Genomic DNA, 11932 nt, shown 5'->3' with positions numbered 1-11932 from the left:
CCCTCTATCCCTTCCATCCCATCCATGAGAGCTGTAAGGCACAACAAATAGTCTACTAAGAATTCTGAAAAAAAAAAAACAACAACACTTTATTTGTAGCCCTAGCCACAACCTGGCAGCATGAGGAAGGCAGGAATGTCCAGGCCCTCAGGCCGGCTCGGCCTCCCGGAGGACCAGGGCATCTCCCCGCCCTCAGCAAGCAGAGTACAGAGGCTGCCCAGGGGGCCAGCCAAGGCGTCGGGGCAGCAGTGCAAGCAGCAACGCTAAACCTGGTGCTCCTTCAGGTGGGGTCCTTGGAGGAGTGGGGGTGATCCCTGAAGGATGGGGCCCCAGATCAGGGCACTTGGGGTGCTGGGGTGGGGCTCGGAATGGAGGGAGGGACTAGTCATCAAAAAATAATAATAACTGAGGCAAGGTGAGGTGAGGTAAGGCAGGGCAGGGTGGAGGGGCAGACTGGTCTCAGTGCGGGTGGTCCAATGACGGGGAAAGGAGTCGCAGCCTAGAAGGCCAGTCCTTACTCAGGTCTGGGCTCGAGCAGTGTGGCACTTCCGACAAAGCACGTGTCCGTCCAAGGGGAAGCAGCCATTGTCATCAGCCTCAATCGACAGGGGCTTCCCACAGTCCTGGGGAGAAGGAGGAATCAGGCAAGCACTGGACTGCAGACCCTTGCTCCACTCCCACTCCCCAGTGCCGCGTGGCTCCTGTCTCAATTAGGAAGGCCGAATTCTGCATTGGCTCAAATTGGCAAGTCCTCCTCATGGGTGTCCTTCCCCAACCACACCCAGTCCCCCCACAGCCTCACTTCCTCCAGTTACCCACTTTCACTTCTGTACTTGGCCTCTCCTGCAGGAGGGTGAGAGGACGGTGGGTCTGCTTCTGAAGTGCCTGGCCCACTCTCCCCACCCACTGCCACCCTAATAAAGGGTAGGGAGGCCTCTCCACCCCATCTTCAGCTCCACTCTGACCTCTTTGTTCTTCTTTAACCTTACGGACTCCCACTCTCCCGACCCAAATAAAACACATCCTCCTCTCTCATGTCCTTGGCCGGTGCCCTATCTTGGTTTATCCACAACTGAAAGGGACCTCAGAGGAACCCCACATCCCCCTTTCCTGCAAGGTAGGAGTGGGTGACAACCGCTGGCCTCCCTCAAAACTAAAAGGCCGATTTCCTGTAGAGTGGCGCTTTCTACCCCCTTGCTAGGGAGCAATGGCTCCCTCCACCTCCATGGCCAGGGTCAGCCCTGAGGAAATGGGGGCCGGCTGACCTCACACTTGTAACACTTCATGTGGAAGTTCTTGTCCAGAGCTACCACGCGCACGGTCTCGTCCCGGCCGGGCTCAGGCATGATGGGCTCTGCGCAGACGGAGCACCTCGGGGCGTACTGCCTGTGAGGAGCAGGGAGGGGTTGGTGTGGGAGTCAGTGCAGGGGCAGCCAGGGGGCACCCAAGGTTTGCATCCACTCTTGGGAGAGTGCAGGGTAAGGAGATGGAGGGTATGTGGCGTGGGGCAAGTCCTCGGTCCATGTTCTTTTTCACCCCACATCTCTAGATGGGTGAAGCTCATGAGAAAGGCCAAAAGCCCGGCCTCCATAACTGGCCCTTATCAAGAGGAATTTCCTGCCTTTCTTGTCGCCAGAGCCCCATCCCACCACCTCTGCCACCGCCACTCCCCGTTTCCCCACTAGGTTTCCGTCAACTCCACCGCCATCCACAGCGCACACCCAGAAGGGCCCCTCTCCCACCCCCCATCCCCGGATGCTCGGCCCCCCCGCGTGGTGTGTGGGTGCCCCTGCCCTGACCACTGGCGAGTGCGGAGGGTGCGCAGGCCTGGCGTGCAGGGGGGAATCCTGAGGATGGAGACCTCGAGCACACGGTGGGAGTTAGGCTCTCCACTTCTACTGCCATCCTTTAGCTACACTATGGGATTTGCCTTCTGGCCTGAAAAAGTAGCCAACTTTATAGTAAATACTGTTTCTAGGGAGAAACCAGTGTTCCAAACAGCTGCTTTCCAAAGGAACCTTTAGAACCCTGACTGTGAAATGAAGTCACTCATACACATCTCACTAAGCACAAGACACACCCACAAGGAGCCTCGGCGAGGGAAAGGCCTAGGCTGGGGTCCCCGCTGTCTACAGATGGGACGTGGGGCCAGAAGGGAAGGCCGGGGTTCCAAGCTGTCTGGGGACCAGGGTGGCAGGCTGGCTTCCAGAAAAGAGCCTGGCAGGGGGTGGGTGGGTTCTCACTTGTGGTAGTCAGGGACGCAGTGGGGCCGGTTGGCCTGGTCCACAATGAAGGAGGTGCCCTCCAGGGGGCAGGCACAGACCACACAGGTGAAGCACTGCGGGTGGTAGGCTTTGCCTGTGGCCCTCAGCATCCGTTCCGTGATGGGCTGCCCACAGGTGTTGCACTTCTCCAGGGTGTCCTGAGGTGGTAGTGGTAGGAGTTCACGGGAGCCTGGCACCCAACAGCCAGCTTTCAAGGTGCCCCCGCCCCCCCCTACCCCCAGGCTGACCCCTGGGGTGCCCCTCAGCCCCAACCTGACTCACAGTATAGCAGCCCTCACAATAAGAAGCTCCCTCCAGGCTGTAGAACTGCTGTCCTTGAAGCTGCTGCTCACACTGGTGGCAGGTAAAGCAGGTGATGTGGAACAGCTGCCCCAGTGCACGAACCGCAGGCTGGGCACGTGCCAGGGGCTGCTGGCACCGGCCACATAACTCTGGGGAGGGCAGAGAAGATGGAAATCAATAGGAGGAAGGACACAGGCTCGTAGGAGATCAGCTGGTTCAGATGGGGAGTGGAGCCACTGGCACCGACCAGCACAGTGACGGCGGGGCAGGCGTCCCAGTGGGGTGGGCAGTGGGCTCACCATTGACGGCCACGTGCTGCCTCTGAGGATGCTCCATTTCCTGCATCAGCTGCTGGGTCAGTTGCTCCAGCTCCTCCACCTCTTTTAGAGTCAGAGGTCCTGGGGCCCCAGGGGAGGGCACCTAAAACCCCAAGAGTTTCTTCACTCTCTCTCCAAGGGCCACTCCCTCCAGGAGTCCTTCCCAGTCAGCTTACCCACCTTCTTCCAGTGAGATCTTAACTCCCCTCCCATGTCCCGGATGCTCGGTTTGCTCCTTAAGGCCCCTCATCCTCCCTCCCTGTCCCCCTCACTAACCAGAACCATGAAAACAACAGAAGGGGAAGGGGGGGTCCCCTTAGCCTGGCTCTTGTACAGCCAGGGACATCTCCACCCCCTTTGCCCAAACCCTCCCTGGGCAGTCACAGACAGTTCAGAACGACTGAGCGGACGGAGGCCACACACACAGCAGCTCAGGTCACTGAAGCACCGAACACGCCAGGGCCACGCATAAACTCCACGGAGCATGCTCATACATCACCCCCCATGGAATAGGTCGGCACACAATTGCGTGCGTGCACACACGCACTCACACCTACCCGTCCCGCCTGCTGCTGAGCAGCCCCTGTCAGCGTGAGGATATAACACAGGCGGGAATGACAGGTTAAACCCTAAGGGCTCTCTGCAGGTGCCCAGCCTCCCCCTGCTCCCAGCTTCTCTTGTTGAGATCCCAGGGACCCCTCCTAGTCTGGACTACCTGATTCTGCTCCTTCCCCAGAAGGTCACTCACTGTTGAGACCAGCCCACCCCTCCAGTTTAGGGGATCCTGGGAGCTGAAGGCTGGAGATGGCACTGTCAGTAACCCCGAGGACTCCTGCGAGGAGGCACTGCAGGGGCTGTCTGGTCTGCACCAACATTTCCCGAGCAATTCTCTAGGACAAGTTTAAGTCCAGCCAGGACTGTTGCCCCCACCACTGAGAGTTGTGTCTCCTGATTCCTTCATTCCTAGAACACCTGCAGTTGCCAAAGCCCTTTCATTCCCTCCTCCCAAAACCACTTCCTCCGTGGGCCCTGGCACCACCCATCCTCACATCCCTGACTGCATCCCAGCTGCTTCCACTCTGCCTGAGGAAGCACAGTTCCCTGGAAGTCAAAATCCCCAGATCTTGGGCATTTACCCTTTTGCACAACTGCCATCTCCCACCCTTAACTGCAAGTGCTCCCTGTAAGCCCCCTCCACAATGTAAACATCACTTTTTTTTTCTCCCCCACTATGAAAGGGACTTAGCCAGCCCTTGCTCTTTGCTGCCACTTTCAAATGACTGTTCCATGTCTTTGGAAGTGTGGAACATTTAGACACATCACCTTCCTACGGTACCACGTCCTTCCAAAAGCACTCTAGTCAGCCATTATTCTTCCCCTCTGCCTCCCAGCTTCCATGTCATGGCTAAAGGTCCACATTTAACTCCTCAGCCTTAATGGCTCCAAATGTCACTCTATCTCAGCCATCTTCCACCATGGGACATCTTGGACCTAAAAATAACCAATGTCTTTACCTCCAAGGTCACCCTCTCCTAACTATCACCTTCCTCTCCCTTCCACCATCCATGCCAACTAAATGAATCTATTCCCAACACTTCCATTTGCCTTGTCCACCAGTCTCCTTCTTGCTTGTCCCCCAGCCTGACCCCTTGACCACAATGCTCTCTTGGCCACTCTTGCCACCTTCAGCCTCCATTGCTCATCTGGTCCAATCTCCAACCATGGGTCACACCACCACCCGCTTCCTGTTTCTGCCTCCAAGCTGCAGAAAGTAGGAGGAGAGATCACTAAACACTGCAGAGTGAGTTCACGAACCACTGCAGCGCCCTCCACGCCCTCCAGCCTCAGCTCGCCTGTCTGGTATTTGGCTTCAGTGAAATCCCAGTTGCCTTCCCCACAGCAGCTGTTCCAAACCTTTTCCATCTCCTCTCCTCAAGCCCCCAACTGCTTCGCCCCCTCGCTCTTGGCGATGACCTCACCTCTTACATTGCTGAGAAGATGGAAGCCAGCCAGTTTAAGCTCCCTCATCTTTCTTTCTCTCCACTGAAAATACCGTAGCAACACCGCCCTTGCTGTCTGGGGATGCCTCTGGGGGGCCTTCACCAGTCTTTCCTCCAGGAATCCATCCCAACTACAGCCCCTTCTGTCATGCATCACCCACCCTTCCTCCACTGGCTTCCTTTTCCTAGCTTACAAGCATACCCAAGTCATTCTCTCCCGCCTTGAAAAACCCACCCCCATACACATACAGAGTCTTCCCTTAGCCCCTCATTTCACTTCCAACCTTGGAGAGGAGGCTATCCAAGCAACTCCATTTCTCACCCCCAACTCTCTCCTCAACTCTTTACAATTGGTCCCCACCACAGGACAAAAACTGGCTTCTCACAGCTATCTGAGATTTCTAACAGTGCTCTCTCTGGCCTTAAGTTAGTTCTCAGTTGTCACATTCTCTTCCCTTGGCTTCTGTGATTCTATACTGACTAGTGGCTCCTCCTACTCCTTAGGCCATTCTCCCACCTCCACCAGATAAACAGGAGCATTGCCTGAGCTCCTTCCCAGGTGCTCTGCATTCTCACTCTGTACATTCCATGGAGAGTCACATCAGCGTATACTGCTTCAAAAGTCACTGCCCATGACTACCAAAGTGCTTGTCTTGGCTAGGGCCTTCTCCTGAAACCTGGTCCCACATTTCTAACCCAATGACAGGTCCAGCTGAAAGAAGGTCCCGCTGGAACCTCTTGCTCAACAAGGTACAAAGTGACATCTGGACTCCTCCTCTTCCCCTCCAAACCATTTCCCCTTCTGGGCTTCTCTATTTTGTCAGCAATACTGTCATTCCCCAACACACCCAGGCTCTGAACTTCTGTGGCATTTTGTTTTTTACTCCTCCCCTTCCTCTTCCAATGGCTAATCAGTTACTATGTCCTGAAGGGTCCTCCTTTGAGAACAACTCTCATGTGAGCCTTATTTTCCTTTCAACTGTTACTGTAGCCCAGGAGTGAACCCACACATCACTCACCTCCCTATCACTGGTTCATACCTCTGCTGGGAAAACTTTCCAAAAAGCTTCAGAAGCACTGCTTTCACTGGTCCTTCCAACCCAGCTACACACCTACCCAAAAATCATTAATAACTCCTCAATACTCACAAGATCCCTTGGTGAGCTATTCAATTTCCTCTTCCCCCACTTACTTCTCTAAGTATAGCTCTATAATTTTCCCAAAGGAATCTTATATTCTCCAAGCTCCCCCTGTGTTTTCATGCCCTTGAGTTTTGCTATTCCTATCCGAATGCCCTTCCCTCTTCTCTCTCGATTTCTAAGGCCTGGTCATCCTTCAAAACATAGACCATCTCCATGAAGCCTTTCCTAGCTTGCAGCTTTGCATCCTGACTCCCAATACTGAGTCCCTATAACGCAGTCCCTGTAACAGGATTCTGCATTTGGCATTTCTTCCTTATATGAGTATATACACAGACATTCACACTATCATTTAACTCTACGGATGCCGAGAAGAGATGACTGTAAGGGTTCCTTCGCTCTGAAGAGCTGATCTCCTGAACTAGATCATCAGATTCGAGAGGGCAGGAACCATCTTACTATTGCACTGTAGTATTCATAGTTTCAGCATGTATGTGTTAGGTACAGAATCCAGCCCTTTCTATGAATTATCTCACTTTATCTTCACAACTATAGTACAAGGTAGACACCATTGTTTTAAAAATAAGGAAAACAGGTTCCAAATTCACCTAACTTGACTAGGGTCTCATAGCTTACAGGTAGTCAAGCTGGAATTCTATCCCAGGTCCATTTGACTGCCATGCTTTTAACCTCTTTGATTGATCTCTTCCAGTGTCCTAAACTCCTGACCACAGAGCACAGTGCCTGGTGCTCAACAAATGCTGACTCAGCCTGTGTTTTCTGATGCTGCTACTCTTTATCACCAGATGGGCCCTCGGGTGGTAAGAGTCCTGAGAGAAGGGGAGAGATTAACTCAAGATGGGGGAAGAACCAAGGTTTGCTTGGTGATCTCATCTTTCCCCTCTAACATTCTGGGACAAAGGCCCAAGGGAAGGTTCCCCAAATGCTCTTACTAATTCAAAGCCTATGCTGCTCTGACTACTCCCAATCAGGCCCCACCCAAACCAGACCTGCTAGGCTCTTCCTCTAGGTCTCTTATAGTCCCACTGGTCTAACCCAGATGATGAAAACTGCTATCCCCCATCACTACCTCCCTCTGACTCTCTCAGGTCACCTTCATTCTCTGGCTCCTGACTTAACCCTGACCGGAGCCCCTGTTCTTAGTCTAGTCCTGCTGTCCTTCCTCACCTGGTTTTGAGCTGGCGGGGGCACTGGGTGCTGCTTCTCCTGTACACGAGGCTTCTCCCTCTGCTGAGCATATGTGAAACTTGGGGGTTGAGGGGAACCTGTGCCAGTGGAAGTGGGAGCTTCAGAGGTTCCCAGTTTCTGATTGGGCTGTGACCCAGATCCACCTGGGGCTCCAGGGCTGAACTTGGAGGCCACAGGAGTAAACCTGGGAGTCACGGGAGAAAACTTAGGAGCTGGAGCAGATGATGTTGGGAGACCTCGAGGCTGGGTACTAGCCAAAGGCACTGGCTGAGACTGGGGCTGGGGCTGATGCTGGACATGGAACTGGACCTGAGGCTTGGCCTGGGGTTGGACATGAAACTGTGTCTGGCTCTGAGGCAGCACCTGAGCCTGGGGTAGAGGGTGGGAGCTAGAAGGGACCTTCCAAGGAGGCAAGGGTGCTGTGCTACCAGTTGTGGGCTTAGGACTGGACTTGGAAATGAATGGAGTAGCAACGGGTGGGGGCACATAGCCAGACGACACCTACAAGGGGAGGCAGAGGGGAGAGAAGTCCAGTTAGAGAAGGATGGCACCCTCAGTACCACCTCCAGCCTCTCCTCACCTGGGCCCTGCTTCTCCTCCCTTCTTGATCCTTACCCGCGCTTTGAAGGGATCATTCCTGGTCATGTCATCCAGCAGTGAAGACAGAGAGTCGATCTCCAGGTCAATACTGCTCACCTTCTCCCTGGGCTACAGGGATAAAGGTCAAAGAGCCCATCCCAGCCCTCTGTTCCCACCCCCCACCCCCCAAGGAAACCGAGGTGACACGAAGAAAGGACACTCCTCTCCTTCCCTTGGGGTGTCCCAGGCCTCTCCCTACCTGTGAGTGGAGGGATAAGGAGGCCTCAGTCCCAACCTCCTCCTCCACTGGAGGCGGTGGGGAAGGGAAGATCTCCTCCTCCAGAGGCGCAGGGGGGAATGGTTCCTCGATCGGGGGAGGTGGTGGTGGGAAGGCACCTCCCAGAGCACCCTCCGCATCGTCGCTCTCCCCAAGGGGTGGAGGAGGGGGTAAAGGAAAGTCTGGGGTAGGAGAAAAAGAGAGGTCTATCAAGACGGGTCCTTCCACCCCTTCTACCCAAGTTCCCCTCCTTTTACAGCTCCAATCCCCAACCCAAGAACTCCCTCGGGGGTCCCGGGCGTGTGGGGTAAGGAGAGAGAGCCCAGGGAGCTCTGGGAGCCCCTTATCAGGAACTGGCTCCGGGCATTGCGGAGGAGTGGTGCAGCTCCCGTTACACTTCGGAAAATGTTCCCAGAGGGGAAGATTCGTGCCCCACATTCCCGCCTCCCACCCCCAGGCAGGGGCCTTGGAACGGTCCCAGGAGCCTTGGCTCCTAGCCATGAGCTCCACGATGAGGTAAGAACATCTGCTCGGGACAGGGTAGCTGCGCCCAGCCCCCTCTGCAACAACCTTTCCAGACACCCCCGAGCTCCCAAAACCACTGCACCCACCCAGCACCAGGGGTCCAGCGCCCAAGCCCATCGGCTTACCTTCCGGGGGCGGCGGGGGGATCTCGCCCACCCGGCCCATTTGTGCGCGCTGGGCCCCAGCCGCCGTGACCGGCTCGCTGTCCCCGGGCCGGAAAGGATTCACTTTGGGCTTTGGGGCCACCACCGGGCCGAACTTCTTCTGAGGGGCGTAAAATGCCGGAGCCGAGACCGAGACAGAGATCGCGGGGGGCGGGCGGGGGGCCGCCATGGCCAGGCCGGGCTGCTGGGGGCGGGTCGCCAGGTTACGCAGCGCCGAGCCGGGCTGAGGACCCCCTTGTGGTCCAAGCTCTCCTCCGCGACCCCCACCCACCTAACCCGGAGCCCAGCGCCCTCTCCCAGGGGGCAGCCGCGGGGCGGCTCCCGCGTCTCACCGCGGGCGGGAGCGTACACGCGGGTCTCGGAGGCCGCCTCAGCGCCGGGTCCGCGGACTCTGCGTCCGGGTCCCGAGCAGCCTCCAGCCAGGCGGGGAGGGACGCAGGGAAGAGGGAGGGAGGGAGGGAAGGGGCGGGAAGAGAGCGGCGCCGAGACCATACAAGGAGCGGCCCGGAGAGGGGGCGGGGAGAGCGGGGAGGGCGGGTGAGGCAGGAAACTCCCCCAGGAAGGGGCCCGGATCCTGCCCGGGGCCCAGGGCTCCGCTCAGGGCCTCGCGCCCGCGCCCCACGCGCCACTGCCCCCGCACCCCAGGCCGGGGCGGACCACCCCTCCCCAAACACAGGCCTCTGATGTCATTTCCTGACCTGCCCCCACCCCAGCCCGACCCGCGGGTGCCGGAGATCTGACTCACGGTCCCCCCTCCAGGTCAAGCCGGCGGAGGTCGGGCGGGTGCCCCTAAGGTACCGAAACAGCCCCAGCTGTGCCTTCTGCCCCGGCCCGTCCCCTTTCCTCTTCGCGCCTGCCGTTCCCGGTCCCCGCCACCTCCGGCTGCAGCTCCAGACCTCCCTTCCCAGTCGCCAACTCCGCACCCCTAATCCCCTCAGGGTCAGCCCGGTTTGGCAGGACCGCGATGGAACTCGGCTCGAGTGGACGGGGATGGTGAGTGGGAATCTCCTCCTACGCCCACCTAAGCCCCTGTGCGACCTGGGTGGGTGTGAGCGCGAACCTCCAGGGGTTCTTGGATGATACAAACGTCATACCCTGGGCAGTCTCTTAAGGTTTCTAGGAATTCTCAACACCCGCGACCCCGCCAGCGGATCAGTTAAACTCACGGAGAGTTCGGGCCTGGCGGACAGTTGAATGGAAGCGGAAGGGCGGGGCGGGGTCGAGAGCAGTTAGCGGATTTAGGGCCACCGAGGACGGATGCGGACGCCGGCAGCGCGTGGGTCACAGTTCCTCAGTGCCCTCCGCGACCCACCCCCGCGAGGAGCGGATCGGAGAACGTGGGGCCTGAGGGGATTCGGAGACAGCGCTCCGTGGAGCCCCCCACTGGAATGACCGGATTCCTCAGTCTCTGACTCTGCTCCAGGCTACCGAAAAAGACAGGACCTGGATTTTTGTTTTTTTTAACTTGACTGTGGAAACTTACACAAACCCCTCCTGAATTCTTCCACCCTCACAACCGGCAAACTGTGGAGTCATGTGGCCTTTCACCCTTTCCAAGATACCATCCCAAAGGCCTTGCTTTTGTCTTATCCTGTCCTGCCAGTCCTCGCTGCCATCTAAGGCATTCCTCTTGTTCACACCCTACTCAGTGTGTCTAGTCTCTGGCTCTCCAAATCCGCTAGTGTTCACAAGCTGATGAACCAAGCTTTAGAGATAATCCAGACTCAACTCTTAAATTTTTGGGTGAGAAATATGGGACTGAGTATTTAAGAAATGGCCCCGGGTGGCACCCAGTTAGCAACGGGGTCTCCACTAGACCCTCTGATGTCATAGTTCATTCCCCTGTACCCTGATGCCTTCCATTTTCATGATCAATCTCCATTGTTCATGCCAGTAAGTTATGATGGATACAAGAGAGCAGAATGAGATCAGGTTGAGTCTCTTAAATCTCTGCTGCTTTTTCTCCAAATATAAAAGACTAGTGATATTTAATCCACCTACTTTATTGCACTATATGAAGATGTGATGAAATGCATAGCTGAAAATGCAATACAAAATTCAGTGTTATCATTCAAGTCCTATTTCTGCCCAGAATGGAAGTTCTTACCTAGGTACCCATATGTACCCTTCTCAGTTCCCAGGCAAATCTCTCATGAGCCTTGGTATATGAAATGCCCTTTCCTTTCTTCAGTCTCCATCTTCACTGCCTTCTCAGACCCCACTGATCTTTCTTTTTCTTTACTGTCTTATCGTACCTGTTGCCAGCATTTCTCCCAGCCACAAGCATGTGTGGCCATGTATAACATAAAGTATGCCGTGCATACCTTCTCTCTGACATGTGTGAGCTAGTCCTGGGCCTGTCCCTATGAAAATCTGTTAGGAATTTGATACTGGAGTCCCTGTGCAAGTTGGAGACTGTATTTTGGGGTTTACATTGCCAGTCCTTCAAACTATACCGATTTGGAAAAAAAAGTTAGGAAGATGATTTCCAGATAGCTTTATAAGAGTAAAAGCCATCTACCCTCTAAATGTGTCCTTAAGGAATGTGCATGTGCAAAATATAGCATGTTTAATTGTTAGGCAGCTGAACCTATTAATAAATCAAGAATAGAAGAGTGCGTAGGCAGGTTTGGTTTTACTGACAACAAAGAGCATTCGGGATACAGAATATTAAAGCTAAGAGTTTTAAGCCTGCCATTCTAAATACGAGTAGAAACACACAGTATCTCAGAAGGACAGAATTACTGCCCCAGGAGCCTGGGATGGCTCAAATGGAATTGCAGGGTCAATGCTATTAAAAAGCAGACAATGAACAAGAGCAGCCCTAACTATCCTTAAGACTTTTTCTTAAATAAGCCATCATAATTGATACCCTCAGGTAGTAGGTGTAAAATGAAGCAGTAAGTAGATGATCCCACTTTAAGCATGCCCAATAGTTAAGGGACAAGCAACGAGAGGAAGTAAGACAATGAGCACTTTTATTTTTTTTAGTGTGAAACTGATAAGCTAATAAGGCAGTAAATGGAATGATAAATTTATTCTCTCAGTCCAAAAGAAGACAAAAATGAAGAGGAAAAGGAGTGTAGAATGGGTGGAACATAAAAAAATAGTTAAGATTTTAGATTTAAACTGAAAAATATCAATAAACATAAAAT

At 54.8% G+C, this 11932-nt stretch overlaps 2 protein-coding genes across 4 annotated transcripts in view; one reads left to right on the top strand and one right to left on the bottom strand.

The window, feature by feature from the left end:
- Positions 1-62: 62 nt before the first annotated feature.
- On the bottom strand, positions 63-10109 carry ZYX (zyxin). Of its 3 annotated transcripts, none has more exons than XM_058297505.1 (10): positions 9944-10109; positions 8739-8958; positions 8071-8270; positions 7848-7940; positions 7212-7733; positions 2867-2987; positions 2547-2716; positions 2244-2422; positions 1266-1386; positions 63-623 (listed from the first exon to the last, which is right to left on the bottom strand). In XM_058297505.1, exons 2-10 carry the CDS (start codon positions 8944-8946, stop codon positions 519-521), a joined length of 1719 nt encoding a protein of 572 aa, XP_058153488.1. In that variant the 5' UTR covers positions 8947-8958; positions 9944-10109; the 3' UTR covers positions 63-518. The 3 variants fall into 3 exon arrangements, with proteins under 3 accessions (XP_058153488.1, XP_004474197.1, XP_004474198.1); XM_004474140.4 differs by lacking the exon at positions 9944-10109 and adding an exon at positions 9110-9318; XM_004474141.5 differs by lacking the exon at positions 9944-10109 and adding an exon at positions 9110-9208 and having other exon boundaries at positions 8739-8961.
- The window catches only part of FAM131B (family with sequence similarity 131 member B), a 31110-nt gene continuing 28472 nt past the window's right edge, over positions 9295-11932 (top strand). Inside the window, exons 1-2 of the mRNA XM_023583378.3 lie at positions 9295-9571; positions 9716-9770. The gene's annotated coding sequence lies outside the window, so the exon portion shown is untranslated. The remainder of the gene's footprint in view (positions 9572-9715; positions 9771-11932) is intronic.

Source organism: Dasypus novemcinctus, chromosome 5, assembly GCF_030445035.2.
Source record: "Dasypus novemcinctus isolate mDasNov1 chromosome 5, mDasNov1.1.hap2, whole genome shotgun sequence".
NCBI classification, from domain to species: Eukaryota; Metazoa; Chordata; class Mammalia; order Cingulata; family Dasypodidae; genus Dasypus; species Dasypus novemcinctus.
The sequence above is the reverse complement of the archived record's forward strand: the minus strand, read 5'-3'. Positions and strand labels throughout refer to the sequence as shown.